The 15,368-nt window shown below is 44.0% G+C and overlaps 1 protein-coding gene across 3 annotated transcripts in view; it reads right to left on the bottom strand.

Moving 5' to 3' along the window:
• The window catches only part of CSMD3 (CUB and Sushi multiple domains 3), a 1,171,353-nt gene that overhangs the window by 1,026,352 nt on the left and 129,633 nt on the right, over positions 1-15,368 (bottom strand). For all 3 annotated transcript variants that reach the window (XM_065399724.1, XM_065399725.1, XM_065399726.1), the window contains exon 2: positions 12,585-12,807. In XM_065399724.1, the coding sequence (XP_065255796.1) occupies positions 12,585-12,807 (223 nt within the window). The remainder of the gene's footprint in view (positions 1-12,584; positions 12,808-15,368) is intronic.

The following is a 15,368-nucleotide window of genomic DNA, read 5'->3' as shown; positions in this document are numbered from 1 at the left end:
AGAAGTAGTGATTTCAGAACAATACATTATACAAATTTGGAGGGCTTGAGGTAATGCATAAGAGTCACCTTAGAGTCATAAGCAAGCCATCACGTTCACTGTTAAAATAATTAGAGAAAAATATATTCTTATTGAATCTGAGATTCATGCACTACATGTTATTTCACTCACTTCAGTGCAATCAGATTTGAAAATTTATCTGCATTTATGAGAGGGTTTTTTGGCTTTAAAGGGAAATGCCATTGAAATTCTCATAGCTTGTATAAAAACAAAGTAATCACCTTTATCATGCTGGATCTCAGACATTCTGAGACACAGAGAGAAAGAGAGAGACTACCTATGGCTGCTCAGGAAACTTGCTAACCCAGTTATCACCTCTGTAGGAGAGAAGGTAAAATTATTAATAATGACTACACTATAAATAATAAAGAGGGCACTATGATAAAAGTCAGCATTTGCCTACAGTTAATACTGGCATAAAGTAGGGAAATAGCTACCCTCCTTTATATTCTACCATGTGGTAGCTATGAAAAAAAAATTGTGTTTTAATGACTCCCACTCTGTTATAATCAATAATAACAATAGATAGAAAGCCTTGGCAAAGACAAGGACTATAGTTAGTAAAGAACAGCAGGTGAAAGTGAGGTCAGAAATGAGTTCAGAAGAACTCTGGCAGTGGTGGGGACTGGAGAAATGGGCACATATCAGACCTGAACACTTAAAGAGGATCCAGGAGAGAGGTCAGGTTAGGATAGTAGTGGACTCCAAATTCAAGCTGCAAAGGGGTTATTTGCTGTCTGAGGGAAACCTGGGTTGGGGAGGAAAGGCAGCTCTGGAATGTATGAAATGTTTCTCAGGATTGTGTTGGAGATGCCAAAGGGAGGAGTGTGACGAAAGTGCCTCAAGATGTCTGCTTCCTGGATGTAGCACTGAGTCCTCCAGAATCATAGAAAAATTGGAGCTTTCAATTAAAATTCATAACTAATATTTCATAGATGTGGATTTCAATTATAGTCACCTACATCTACCTAGCCAACCTTCATTATAAAAAACACCAGAGATTTCCATTTGCACAATAGTGGGCGGCTCTGAGGATCATGGTCCTACAGATGGTGATAATTCTGGAAGACTTGAACAGTGATTTTTTTCCTCTTGCACTGTATAGGAACATACCAATTTTCACATTGGATAGGAGGTATTGCTCTGCTCATTGTGTGTCTAGCACCTCCCTCTTAACCACCAGGTCATGAGCCTGACTCAAGGTTCCGTTCTCCCTCTGGTCCTTTATGAAGATTGTCTTTCTAGTTAGATTGTCAGACTCCTGTACAGGAGATGATATGGCTTCGTTGTTAGGTGGCCCTTCTGAAGGAGCTTCGCTTTGTCCAGATCCTTCTCCCACCCCCACCAGCGCTCAGCTTGTCACCTACACCTGCCAGTGTCACAGGTTTTGAGATCTTGTATAAATCCTCTCAGTACCTCAGAGAAATACCCCCAATCATGACCCAAGATAATGGGGTAGGCTGGTGTCGAGGCCAGCCCCACTTCGAAGAATTTTATATTTTCCCCTAAAGTCAACTGCATGAGTGCACTGGGATTTGGTTTAATATCTCTATGGGTACACTGTAAAAAGAGTCTCCAGAGCACCTCAGAGTTTGGGACCAAGTCATCCCGGACCAGGATCTGCCCACAGTCAGAATCCATCAGGCCTCTCACCTCTGACCATTTATCTGAACAGGGACCGTGACGTTAGTCAGGGTCTGCTTACAGACATGGCTCTCTGCTGACCACACCTGCCCATAACCACGCTCCATACAGGGGCACTTGTGATACCAAAGAACCAGGCACCCACATGAAAAGCAAGCCCCCACTGCTGGTCATGTGGCCGTTGGCCCTGGGCCTAATGTCCAGGATAGCCCTTTCCTATGTGGTTAGTTGATCTGCTCCCACCCCAAAATTTCCAGTGGAGGAGTCTGTGGGAGATCTAGGGGCCTTTCTCCAGGCTGAGATCGGAACTGCTGGTGTCTCCCAAGAGGTCCAGTCCAGGTCAAGCAGCCTGCTGGGCACTTTAGAGCCTGGTACTTCTGAGATCACATTGTCTGATTGCCAATTCCCCTGGTTGGATTCTGCCTTGAGTAGAGGGGGGTCCTTGGCTTCATGCAGTTGCTTCTGTGATGTGCCCAGAGCTGTTTCCACACTAAATAAATTTTTCAGCAGACAGCATCGGCTAGGGATTCTGGATGGTATTTGAGCACTTAGTCCCTATACCCAGCTAGAAGTATGTGGGTGAACTGCTTGACAACAATGAGTTTCATCTCCTCAACTCTAGTTTGCGTTTCTGTCTTTAATCACCTCCACCATAGGTCTAATTTTGGGGCTACCATATGGGGCTGGGGGTATTTCTCCCCATGGAACCTCTGACAGAAGGTCTCCTTCATGATGTCAAGGTAGTCAAGTATGGCTGTTTTCACCTGCACATAATCTTGAGCCAACACTGCATCTATCCCCTGATATGCGGCCTCTGATGGTCCCATCCAATAATGTGCCACTGTGCTGCAGTCACCACTCTGCCAAATGTTACCAGGGTCATCCTCAGGGCCCATCTCTGTAAGTTTCACTGGCACAGGCAGGGCCACTGAGCCCAAGCCTGAAGCCCCTGGAGGGGAAACCCCAGGGAGACCCTTAGGTTGCATCAGGGCTCCTAGCTGTCGGACCAGCCTTTGCTGCTGTCCTACTGTTGTTTCCCTAAGTCCCAGACCAGCTGTAGCTGGTGGACGGCAATTCACTGCAGGAGTTGTTGCTGCTGCTGCCACTGGGCTGCCCGTTGCTGCTGATGATTCTCAGTTATCCATTTGAGAAGATGCTCTAGCTCCATGTTATCCACCTTACCAACCCAAGCCTTTAGTGTTAGGGTACTTGACCATCGGGGTCAGTCAGTCCTCCACCTCTCCAGAGGTAGAAAGGATGCCCTCATCCTCCATCAGTTGTGAAGGGATCAACTCATCTCTGGTGCCTCCTCACGGCTGGGTGTAACATGGCAGCTCTCTCTCTGCTGGGGCCTGAGGCCGGTGGCTGCTCTGCCTCTGTGGTGGCATGTCTCTTCCTGCAACTTAGCCCTCTGGCCAGGTCATTTTAAATCTTTCCCCTTCTGGAGTAGTCCATAAACAAAAAGCAAGGGGAATTAACACAAACAAACAGAGTTAATAAGAGAGAGGGGGGAATGACTCCCTCTCAGAGTATATCAGGATCTGACAACCCTCCCTTCCCACAGGGAAGAGTCTTCAGGCAGTTGTTGTCTGAGAAGCTCCTAACTTCATTCATCCCTTTCCTCAGGAGCTGAGGTTGAAGCTCTTCTCTGGTTTGCCCACATGTGAGCTGTTCTGCTCCCCTTTTAAGCACCACCTCCAACCTATGCATGCCTTCCAGCTGTGGCAGGGCACAGCTGGCTGAGCCCAGAGCAGTTCCTTAACCCCTTCTTGTCCAGTATGGGGTTTGTATACCCCCATTGCACCATACAAATATCTAATCCAAGCTCTTGGCCTCTGTGGTATAGTGGGAGAATGAGATCAACATACTAATTGTGCATTGTCTGAGAAAGTATTTCCTTTTAACAGTTTAATTTGCCATCTTTCAATTTCATAGTCATCCCAGAAGTCAGTTTCACACCAAAATACACCCAAGACTATAACTCATTTGTTGCATGCTGTTGTTCTTTGGGCTTTATGTATATGGTCATAGTCATAAGCACATTCATGCAGAAATTACACTGAAGCAGTAAACAGTCTCCAAAATGCAAAAGTGAGCTGTCTATATAAATGGATTGTTTGCTTAAAAACTAATATTTCTTGGATAATGTTAATACCTTTTTAAAAATGCTGGTTTGCCATGGTTTTCTGTTACTTTTATTTCAGTTTCAATTGTTTTTGTTTCTTTTATCCCACTGCTCATATCCCACCGCCAACTTCCAACTTTCCCACGGGGTGCTCAACCCCAGGCCCTGCCCCCACTCCACCCCTTCTCCTAAGCCCTCACCCCCACCCTGCCCCTTCCCACCCCAGCCCTACCTCTTCCCGCCCAGTTCCACCCCTCTCCCCTGAGCACGCCCAGTCCCTGTTGCTTCCCCTCCCTCCCAGGCCTCCTGCACACCGCGGAACAGCCGATCATGGTGGGCAGGAGGGGAACGAGTTGATCCGCGGGGCCGCCGACAGGTGGGAGGCGCTGAGGGTAGGGGTGAATTTGGCTGCAGATGGGTGCTAAGCACCTGCTAATATTTTTCCCTGGGTGCTCCACCCTGGAGCACCCATGGAGTTGGTGCCTATGCCACTGCTTTGTTTTGTGTTTACTGCTGCATGACTTTCTTCTTGTTCAGACTATTTGCTGCATTCACTCTCTCTATATAAATATATATATAATTTACATCATGTTCTATTTGTATTTTGTTCTCAGTTTATGTTCCCTTGTTCTTTTGTTTGTATTCATTCTGTTCTTTATAACTTTGTCTCATTTTCCATCTTGTTTGCTTGCTTGTTTTAAATTGCCATTTTTCTCTTTGTGTTGGTCTTTGATCTTTATTTTCCATTTTTTTAAATCTCTTCACTGATCTATGACTGGTGCTTTGTGCTTCTTTACTTTCTGTATTTTTGTGAGGGAACAGTGTCAGACTGTTTTGTTCTTTGGTCTCTGAATCCCCACAGGTTATTCCTTCCTTTCTTCATGCTTTCCTTCCAAATAGTGGACAAAACTAGAGCATTGTATGAATCAGTTCAAAGGAAAAAAATCAATGACTCAATGCTCAGCAGTTCAAAGGTGCTTCCAAAGTGCCAAGGCCCTAATTTACTCCTAATCAACTCACACTGTTTCTGCTCTGCTTGCCAACTTAGACAGAGGAGCAGTGAAGAGAGAGAGAGAGGAAAAAAACACCTGTATCTTCTCCATAATAAATATGTTTTTGAGAGAACCCCAAGAGCTATAGTATCCTCTGATGATAATGGAAACTTTCCAAGATTCAGTAAGATCCATCACCTCTATGTTGACAACTACTGGTCTACATCAAGCTCCAAAAGAAGCTACAATAAGTTTCCATTATCCAAACAGGAGAGTGCGGAAGGGAACTTTTGTAATTTAAGTTGCCAGAGCTGCTCAGTAACCAAGTCGTAAATGATTGCAGGTGCTCCTTTTAATATCTTCTTAGAGTTCTGCTATCCTTCTGGGAAGGCAAATGAAAATAATTATGGGGACTTTGTTGATGGTGGATTTAATCTACCAACAGCCCTATAATAACTTTCCAGATTTTTTCTGCATTTCACTCTGGGGAATTAAAATCTTCAATATTAATATCATCAGACCTGCCTCCCTTCCCTCTCACCCCTTTTCCCACACGCACACACAAGTTATCAATCCCAGGTCCCTTGCCCAGCAAATCCCAGTCTCCCGCAGCTCCTCATCTGATGTCAGTCTCCCCCCATCCCTAGTGACTCTCAGTCCCTCCGTGTCTTCCAGTCCCAGTCCAGTCTTCTTACCCAGCAATTCCCAGTCTTCCTCCCTCTTACCAGCCAGGGGCGGCTCTAGGCACCAGCAAAGCAAGCACCTGCTTGGGGCAGCCCATTTGCAGGGGCGGCAGGGATCCAGCATGGGAGCTGAGAACCAACAGGGGGCCCTGGGAGCTGTAGTTTCTTGGTTAGCTCCCTGCCTATAGAGCCAGCCCTGGAGCAGGGAAAGAACTACATTTCCCAGCATTCCCTTGGCCACTACCAACAGGAAAGAGGGGTAGGGAGTGAGGAAGCTGAGACCTCATGCTGAAGTGAATGGTGAGCTGCACTGGGAAGGGTAGGGATACCATATTTTAACATTCAAAAAATAAGACACTCCACGGGGAGGGAGGGTAGCCCCACCCTGCCCCCATCCACTCCCTCTGACTGCCCCCCACAGAAACCCCAACCCATCCAACCCCCCTGCTCCCTGTCCCCTGATCACCCCCTCCCAGGACCCCTGCCCCAACTGCTCCACAGGACGCCACTCCCTATCTAAGCCCCACTGGTCCTTGTCCCCAACTGCCCCCTCCTGAGACCCCCCTACCCTAACTACCCCCCTAGGACCCCACCCCCTACCTGTCCCCTGACAAACCCCTGGGACTCCCATGACTATCCAACTGCTGCCTGTCCCCTGACTGCCCCCCCCCCCGAACCCCTGACCCATCTAACCCACCCTTCTCCCTGCCCCTGACTGCCCCCCGAACCTCCACCCCATCCAGCCCCCCCTGCTCCCTGTCCCTTGACTGCCCCCCCGGAACTCCCTACCCCTTCTCCAATCCCCCAGTCCCCTTACCATGCCACACAGACCAGCGTGTCTGGCTTTGCGCAGCACCAGACATGCTGCTGCATACATGCTGCCATGCTCCCCTGCGGAGCCACAGCCCTCCCTTCCCCCCCCCCCCCCCCCCCCAGCACCTGCCTTCCAGATTTGAACACCTCAAAATTCAGGAGTGCTCAAGCTCAGTTTGGGCAGCTGTTACTTCATTTCTCCCAAATCAAATATACTGATCCACTGTAACTTGCTGTAGAAAAAGTAGGATAAAATTAAGCAAGAAATGCTTCCCAGTGGTTATTAGGACTGGAATTGCTATTTTCAACAGCCATTGCCCTTTTTGTTTGTTTGTTTGTTTGTTTGTTTGTTTAAAAGGAAGACAGTGATATTGCATTGGCAAATTCCCCATAGAAAGAAAGAGTGGAACAAAAGAATAATAAAGGCACCTCAACTTTTCCTCATTTATGTAAGACAGTCTTATAATATGCATCCAGATATCCTCCAATCACACAAGCTGAAAATTGTTCCACTTTACTGCAGTTCTGTAACCATGTAACCACAGTCCTGTCTGTGTTCTGTGCACATCTAAAATTCCTGCTGAATGACCTGCCCTGGGAGCGAGTTACCAGTGACCCAGGGCTGCGGCGGAAGGAGGGTGCAGGTGGGGGTGGGGGGGGAGAGAGCCCAGGGCTGGGGCGTCAGGAGGTGTGTGGGGGGGCAATGGTGTGGGGGTAGGGGGGAGCCCAGAGCTGGGGCGGCAGGGGGATGCGGGTGGGGGGTGAGAGCCCAGGGCTGGGGCGGCAGGGGGGTGCGGGTCGCTGGGGGGAGAGCCCAGGGTTGGGGCAGCAGGGGGGTGCGGCGAGGAGCCCAGGGCTGGGACGGGGGGCAGCGAAAAAATTTTTTGCTTGGGGCGGCAAAAAGCTTAGAGCCGGCCCTGTTACCAGCTTTTCAGTTCTAGTTTTCTTTCCTTTCTCCTCCTGGGACAAGGAGCCTAAAACTACTCCCTCACCCCACCCCAGCTTCAACTTTTGTCTCCTCTGCATTCAAATTAGGCACTTTCCTCCACCATACTGCCTGGGCATCTGTGGACTGGGCGGGGATGGGGGTCACTGAGAGGACAGTAGAGTCTCCCTGCTCTCATTGCCGGTACCCAGACCTGGCCCTGGCCCAGAGCTGTAACTGCCCCAAGCTGAAGCATGCTCAGTGAAGATGGCCTCTTTGGGGAGTTTAGCTGCTAAAATTAAGAATTCTGTACTGAGCAAGTACCAACAGATTTTTCATAGGCGTATAACTTGGCCGAATTTGGATTTATTTCCCCAGGGATGACAAAAAACACATTCTTAACACAAAGGCCACTTGCCTGCCAAATTTCAAGTCCCTGCTTCAAAGAATTGGGTGCAGGAGCTTTTCAAAGCAAGGGTCACCAGAAGTTGTTACAATGGGGAAAATAATACATTTTACTTTGTCCTTGCTTTTGAAAATGACTGAACTATTTTGGTCAAATTTTTCTTCCCTCCAAAAGTTCAGTATGAGGGAGATATCCAGCATGAACAATTTCAGATCAATGGTTAAAATTTGGCAAAGTTATAAGCAACTGAATAAAGAGCCTTATACACTTCTACCCTGATATAACACGACCCGATATAACACGAATTCAGATATAACGCAGTAAAGCAGTGCTCCGGGGGGGCAGGGCTGTGCATTCTGGCGGATCAAAGCAAGTTCGATATAACGCGGTTTCATCTATAGCGCGGTAAGATTTTTTGGCTCCTGAGGACAGCGTTCTATCGAGGTAGAGGTGTAATGGGAAGTGCTGGGCAACCTTAATATTGGGTGCTGCTTCCAACCCCTGCCTATAATTAAAGAAGACCATTTGCAAAATGCCATATTCAAACCTTATATAAATATTTCTTCTTTGGAGTCACTGATTTCACAGTCTTTAAATATACTGTAATGCTGAAACCTCACTGAAGCTGGTGGGTGTAGTAACTGCCCTTTATTTAGGATAAATGCAAAAAAAGCTCCTTTATGCAAAAACAATAGGAGCCACCATCCAAAACACAAACCACATGCAAGGCTGGAGTAGATGAGCCAGGCAGTCTGAACGGTTTTCCTCTGGGTCTGAATGCAAATGCATGGGGTGGAAATTGTTGGATGGAACTGTGTGTGTGAGAGAAGCTTTGGAGTTGATTGCTGTCTGGAAAGAGGCTTGGGACTATTAGCAAAGGAATGGCCTCCTGTTTTGATTGCTACTATATTCAAGGAAACAATCCTTTATATACATTCTTGGTAAATAAAGAGGATTGTATCAGAGAAATATCTGACACTGTCATCATGTCTCCACCTAAGGGAAACAACTTGCAAAAACCTGGATTTTGGCTAACTGCTCAGATCAAAAAGGAGAAACAATACTTTCATTCTGCAACTGTGGTCCTTAATAGAGGACTCAAAAATATATTATCTTGAGAGATATTAAATGAATTTTATTCACTTCACAGCCTTAAACTGTTCATGTACATTGAATATGTACTCAGGCAATTTTCTCTCTCTACAGTTTGACATAAAAATAGTCAAACATATTGGAGACCATACAATAAAAAACAATAGAATGCAACATCTTCCATACTTTCCTACTGTTATTACTCAACATCTATATGGATCCAAGCCAGTTAATGCTAGATAATGATGTGAAAACAATTGCTTAGGTGTGCTAATAACTGCAAATTTTGAACAAGCCTATGACTGGAAAAGAAGCATAAAATACAAAGCTGGATAAGGTTTGGGATTCTGGAATGTTGGTTCACAAGTGGTCACATTCCCCTACAGCCCATATGAACAAAGTCTGGGGACAAAAAGAAGTTATTTTAGGACAAGGATTGCAGCCCAAAAAATATATAGATTAAAGATAGAAGAATTATTTGGCTCTCATGGCTTGCCTACATGGGGAAGTTTTGCCAGTTATATGCATCCAGTATCCACAATCTTTTAATGTTTTCTTCTACTTCTTCCCATAATAACCAGCACTCACCTTTGTGCCTCTCCTCTCCCTGCTCCTTTATCAGTCCTTGTGGTACTAAATTAGACTTTAAGCTTCTAAGGGTAGACACCTGCTTTTTTCTTCTGTAAAGCACTATGCTCATTTATGGCACTGTAGAAATTACTAAAAAGTAATCATTAAGGTCTCAAATAAGACAGAGACCTTATTAACTCTATTCTTCATATGAGCAAACCTACACCTTCTTCAGACAATGCACCTGATTTCCTCAACCTCAGGGAGAGCCTCAAAACTGGACTGGAGCTAAATATCTATATTGTCTGCAAGCAGTGATACAACATGAAATATAAAAGCAGCTCTGGGAATACAAACAGAGGCCAAACAGTCAATCATGCATGATGCACCATCCAGTCCCCAGCTGGATATTACTCGAGTGACAGAGAGCATTCATCCTCACAAAAATTTGAGATGGAGAATTTGTTCTGACCTAATTTTCTTTTTGTGATGGTATTGCATTTTCTTTGTGAAGGACGTGTGTTATTACAATGATTATAATAAATAAAATCAGTATTTACATAGGCAGGGCCCTACCAAATTCACGGTAAATTTTGGTCAATTTCACGGTCACAGGATTTTTAAAATAAAACATTTCACAGTTTCAGAAACTTAAATCTGAAATTTCATGGTGTTATAACCAGGGAAATCCCAACCAAAAGGAGGCTATGGGGGTGTCACAAGGCTACTGTAAGGTGGTTGAGGTATTTGCACCCTTACTTCTGCGCTGCTGCTGGCAGCTGAGCAGCCTTCAGAGCTGGGCACCCACACCCTTCTCCCCAGCCAGTCCAAGGTCCCTTTAACCCAGAATGCCAGGGCGCTGGGCCTGGAGCTGGGGTGGGGCAGGGCTGGGGGTGCCCTAGCTAAGGGCTTCTACCATACACCAGGCTCCAGCTGCTGGTCCTGGCAAGGCTATGGAGGGATGGGACTTCCTCTTCCCCTGCAGGGGCCACTCCTGGGGGCAGGTCAAACACTCCTTCAGGAACTTCTCCTGACTGCTCTGAAGGCAGCACCACTGCCAGCAGCAGTGCAGAAATAAGGGTGGCGTGGTATGGTATTGCCACTTTTATTTCTGTGCTGCTGCTGGCTGCAGCAATGCCTTCAGAGCTGGGTGGCCAGCCAGTGTCCACCACTCTCCAGCCGCCGAGCTCTGATGGCAGCATAGAAGTAAATGTGGCAATGAAACCCCCCTACAATAGCCTTGTAACAGCCCCCACGGCCCTTTTTTTGGATTGGGACCCCCAGTTTGAGAAACGCTGAAAGGTATAGGGTAAAAGTACACAAAAGACCAGATTTCATGGGGGGAGACCAGATTTCAGAGTCCGTGACATGTTTTACGTGGCCATGAATTTGACAGCACAAGATACCTAGAGGTCCAAGTCAGTGCAAAGATAGAATCATAGGACTGGAAGGGACCTTGAGAGATCATCCAGTCCAGTCCTCTTCACTCATGGCAGGACTAGGTATTATCTAAACCATCCCTGACAGGTGTATGTCTAACCTGCTCTTAAAAATCTCCAATGATGGAGATTCTACAACCTCCCTAGGCAATTTATTCCACTGCTTAACCACCCTGACAGTTAGGAAGTTTTTTCTAATATCCAACCTAAGCCTCCCTTGCTGCAATTTAAGCCCATTGCTTCTTGTCCTATCCTCAGAGGTTAAGAAGAACAATTCTTTTCCCTCCTCCTTGTAACAACCCTTTTTGTATTTGAAAGCTGTTTTCATGTCCCCTCTCAGTCTTCTCTTTTCCAGAATAAACAAACACAATTTTTATAATCTTGCTTCAGAGGTCATGTTTTCTAGACCTTTAATCAGTTTTGTTGCTCTTCTCTGGACTTTCTCCAATTTGTCCACATCTTTCCTGAAATGTGGCATCCAGAACTGGACACAATATTCTAATTGAGGCCTAATCAGCGTGAAGTAGAGTGGAAGAATTACTTCTCATGGCTTGCTTACAACACTCCTGCTAATACATCCCAGAAGGATGTTCGCTTTTTTTGCAACAGCATTACACTGTTAACTCATATTTAGCTTGTGGTCCACTAGGACCCCCAGATCCCTTTCTGCAGTACTCCTTCCTAGGCAGTCATTTCCTATTTTGTATGTGTGCAACTGATTGTTCCTTCCTAAGTGGAGTATTTTGCATTTGTCCTTATTGAATTTCATCCTATTTACTTCAGACCATTTCTCCAGTTTGTCCAGATCATTTTGAATTTGAATCCTATCCTCCAAAGCATTTGCAACCCCTCCCAGCTTGGTATTTAAAATCATCCACAAACTTTATAAGTGTACTCTCTGTGCCATTATCTAAATCATTGATGAAGATATTGAACAGAACCGGACCCAGAACTGATCCCTGCAGGACCACACTCGTTATTCCCTTCCAGCATGACTGTTAACCACTGATAACTGCTCTCTGGGAATGGTTTTCCAACCAGCTTTGCACCCACCTTACTTACCTTTGCTCCATCTAGATTGCATTTCCCTAGTTTGTTTATGAGACCATCACGCGAGACAGTATCAAAAGCTTTACTAAAGTCAAGATATACCACATCTACCGCTCCCCCCATCCAGAAGGCTTGCTACCCTATCATAGAAAGCTATCAGGTTGGTTTGACATTATTTGTTTTTGACAAATCTATGCTGACTGTTACTTATCACCTTATTATCATCTAGATTGTACAAATCGATTGCTTAATTATTTGCTCCATTATCTTTCTGAGTACAGAAGTTAAGCAGAAGTTATGTGTGAAAGTAAGGTAAAAAGGGGTTTGCTCTTAATGAGAATGCACATGAACTCCTGCAGCAAGGTAAAATATTGCAATAGAAAACTTTTTTTAAAAAAGTCATGCATCTCTCTGAAACTCTTCCCCTTTACAGTATGGAAGCACCTGGGGCATGCTACTGGAACATATTTTCGTGAACATCTCTTTGGAAGCTCCAAAACTTACTGACTGAACTTTGCACACAGGCCTGTGTGCACACAGCCCAGGGGTTAAAGCGAGCTGATAAATATTAGTTTTAACAATGAGAAAAACATCTATAGGTTTAAAAAAAAACAAATTTGCTATCATTGCTACAAATATTTATCTATTTACATCTCATAGAATCTATACAATTTCTTGTCTGAGTAAAGAGACATACTTAAAAGACCTCAGTTTTGATCTTGTTAAATACATTTAACACAGCAACAGAAAAAATACATTTTAATAGGATAGTGTTCATCATTTACCTTGTCCTAAAGTTTGCAGGATGAGGATGTCCATCATATAATGATAAATAATCATATTCCTCTTCTAGAGCAAAAGACTGAAAGACAATCTGTATTCTGTTTCGTTCTTCTGCTATTATTACCCATGTACAGTTTGCACCATTTGGATATCCATATGGGAAGCCAGGACTTTCTATAGTGCCATTAAGACCTTTTAAAGTTCCACCACAGGTATAAATAAACCCTGAAAGAAGAGAAAGAAGAGTAGATTAATAACATGTTAACACAGATATACAGTAAAATATGCCAATGGAATTCATGGCCTCTATTAATCAGCAAAATAAATTATCATGACATGTAATTGTCCTGTGCTACCTTAGAAGAGACAAAGCTTAGAATATCATGACCATGTACTGTAGAAAGATACATATAATGAAGTCAAATGTCATACAAGCAATATGGAAGGCTCCGGACAACATTTTGTAGCAACTATACAGAAATGTGATTTTTTTTTTCAACATCTTCTAAGGAAGTTGCTTGTCCATGACTCCTGGCAACAGGCAGATATTTGAAACAGTCAAACAGAAGAAAATTAATGTTCAAGAGGGGAAAACAGTGCAGATTCCCTCACAGCTAATGTTATCATTGTAAAGAAGCGATATCATTATTAAGATGATATAAGCCACTATCTAAATGAGTTTGGGTCGAATCTTGAATGAAGGGGTAGCTAGCTGCATGTGACTTCATTCAGGAGAGACTGAGATTGTGTCAGTGTGTTGGGGAAAGGAGGCAGAAAAACTGACAAATTATATTTGCTCTCTTGGCAGAGGAACTGTGACCACAGTTTGTAATACAGATGCATATTAGGTATTAGATTCTAGGCTGCTCTTGGGCATCGAAATGATGACTGGTCAGGAGTATTTTTTTCCATGAGAGACTAATACAATATTCTTTCTCCAATGATATATGTGTCACCTCCAAATTAGGTTATTGTAATTAACTTTGGGAGGGGCTGTTCCAAAACTGAAACTAGCAGAGAATGTCTCGACCTGGTTGTTACATGGATTTTCCCATTGGGAGCACATTATATCAGTGAGTAAGGAACTGCATTGGCTGCTAATAGGTTTCTGGGTTGAACTCAAAGTATTACTATTAACTAAGAAAAGTTCACAGCCTGATTACCTGAGAGATTGTCACTCTTCTTGTGCCACACTGCCACAGCTAAGGCACTTGAGTTGGACCTCCTTTATTATATGAAGAAAGGGACTGCTAGCAGAGTATCATGCATGAGGAGTCCTTTATTTTGGAATTCACTCCTGCATCCCCTTAGTCCAGATCAATTACAAATTAGATTTGTTAGCCCTCCTGGTTTCCTCCTAAATCCATCTCCCAGCTCCCTTCCCCCGGGATTTGGGATCCGGGTAGGCTGAGAGTCATAGAGCCATGTACATTATGTGCATTACGGTTTAGTTTTATTTTCTTATACTTGCTGGATGATATTTAATGTCTCTTAATGTCTCAAAGTGGGATGAGCTACATTTAATATATATTTATATATTATATATATATATATTTAATATATTTATATTGTATGATTAATTGTGTATTTTCAGTGTATGTAATGTTGCTCAGTAAATAGATTTATAAAAGCCAACGTATGGACAAATCCTAAATATTGACACACACAGCTCACATGCATATGATTTAACTCATTAAACAATTTTTCCCCAGGCATGCATGTTGACAAGTGTGTTTGTCCATCCCTTCCTCTGAAGCATTATGCAGAAATCTTCTACAAAGCTAATGTGATCATCCCATAAAATACATTTCCCTGGGGTTAGTAGTAGGAAGAACAGATCCATTTTCTTCCCATCTTCTATGTCTATGTTTACCTCCCTCACTGGTAGATAGAAGCTGGCACTTATGGGACTCCGTTTATTACTATTTTACTTTGCATAGCACCATACCATAGGTGTACAACACCAAAAGAAAGAGAAAGCTCCTCTGGGGAAGGCATTTTGGAATTGCCTTGTCTGGTCTTAGAGTCACACCGTACGAGCTTTACCAGCTGCTGTAAATTAGCTCCGAGGATTCATTTTCATGTCAGATTTGCCTGCCCACTTTCAGCTGTCAGCAGCTTCCATTTTCAGAAGAGTCTGTTTTATTTATCAATTCCTGCATCTCTGCCTCATCAACTCGATCTGTTTTCAAATCTCATCTGAAAATGATCTTTTATTTATTATTTAACTCAGACTGTATAATTTACCTCTCTAAAAACTTTTGGGATATAGTTTGTATGGAAAAGACTCCACCAAATAAAGCTGAATTATTTACTAGTTATGTGCCACAGAATCCCTAATGGAATTCCCAAAGATCCAGGAGAAGCACAACCTTCCCAGTAACAAGTTTTCTAAAATCTCCATCAATTTAAGCCTTTCTAGCATTGCACCTATACTGGAACTCCATCTTTGAACACAAGAGAGGAAGAACACGATGGAGAGCTGCACCTAGCATTTTCTATTTGTTTTGGGCCAGCTCTAATAATATAGACGAATACATTCGATTAAAAACAGTAGCAGATTTTAGCAAACAGTCTGAAGCTGCACAGAAGTTCATTGTGGATCACAGTGGTGGAAGGGAAAGAACAGCTACTCCCCTCCCTACCCAAATAGGTGAGCCTTGACTTTGCCTCCTCAACTTGCACTAAGAAAGAGGTTTTGAAGATTTTCAGCCCTCCCTCCAGAGCAAAAGTGGGAACTAGAGAGGATTGAAGGGTGGCCCAAAGTCATAATTCAGTCTCTAGTC

This window comes from Emys orbicularis, chromosome 2, assembly GCF_028017835.1.
Source record: "Emys orbicularis isolate rEmyOrb1 chromosome 2, rEmyOrb1.hap1, whole genome shotgun sequence".
Taxonomy (NCBI): Eukaryota; Metazoa; Chordata; order Testudines; family Emydidae; genus Emys; species Emys orbicularis.
This window is presented reverse-complemented; position numbering and strand designations above follow the sequence as displayed.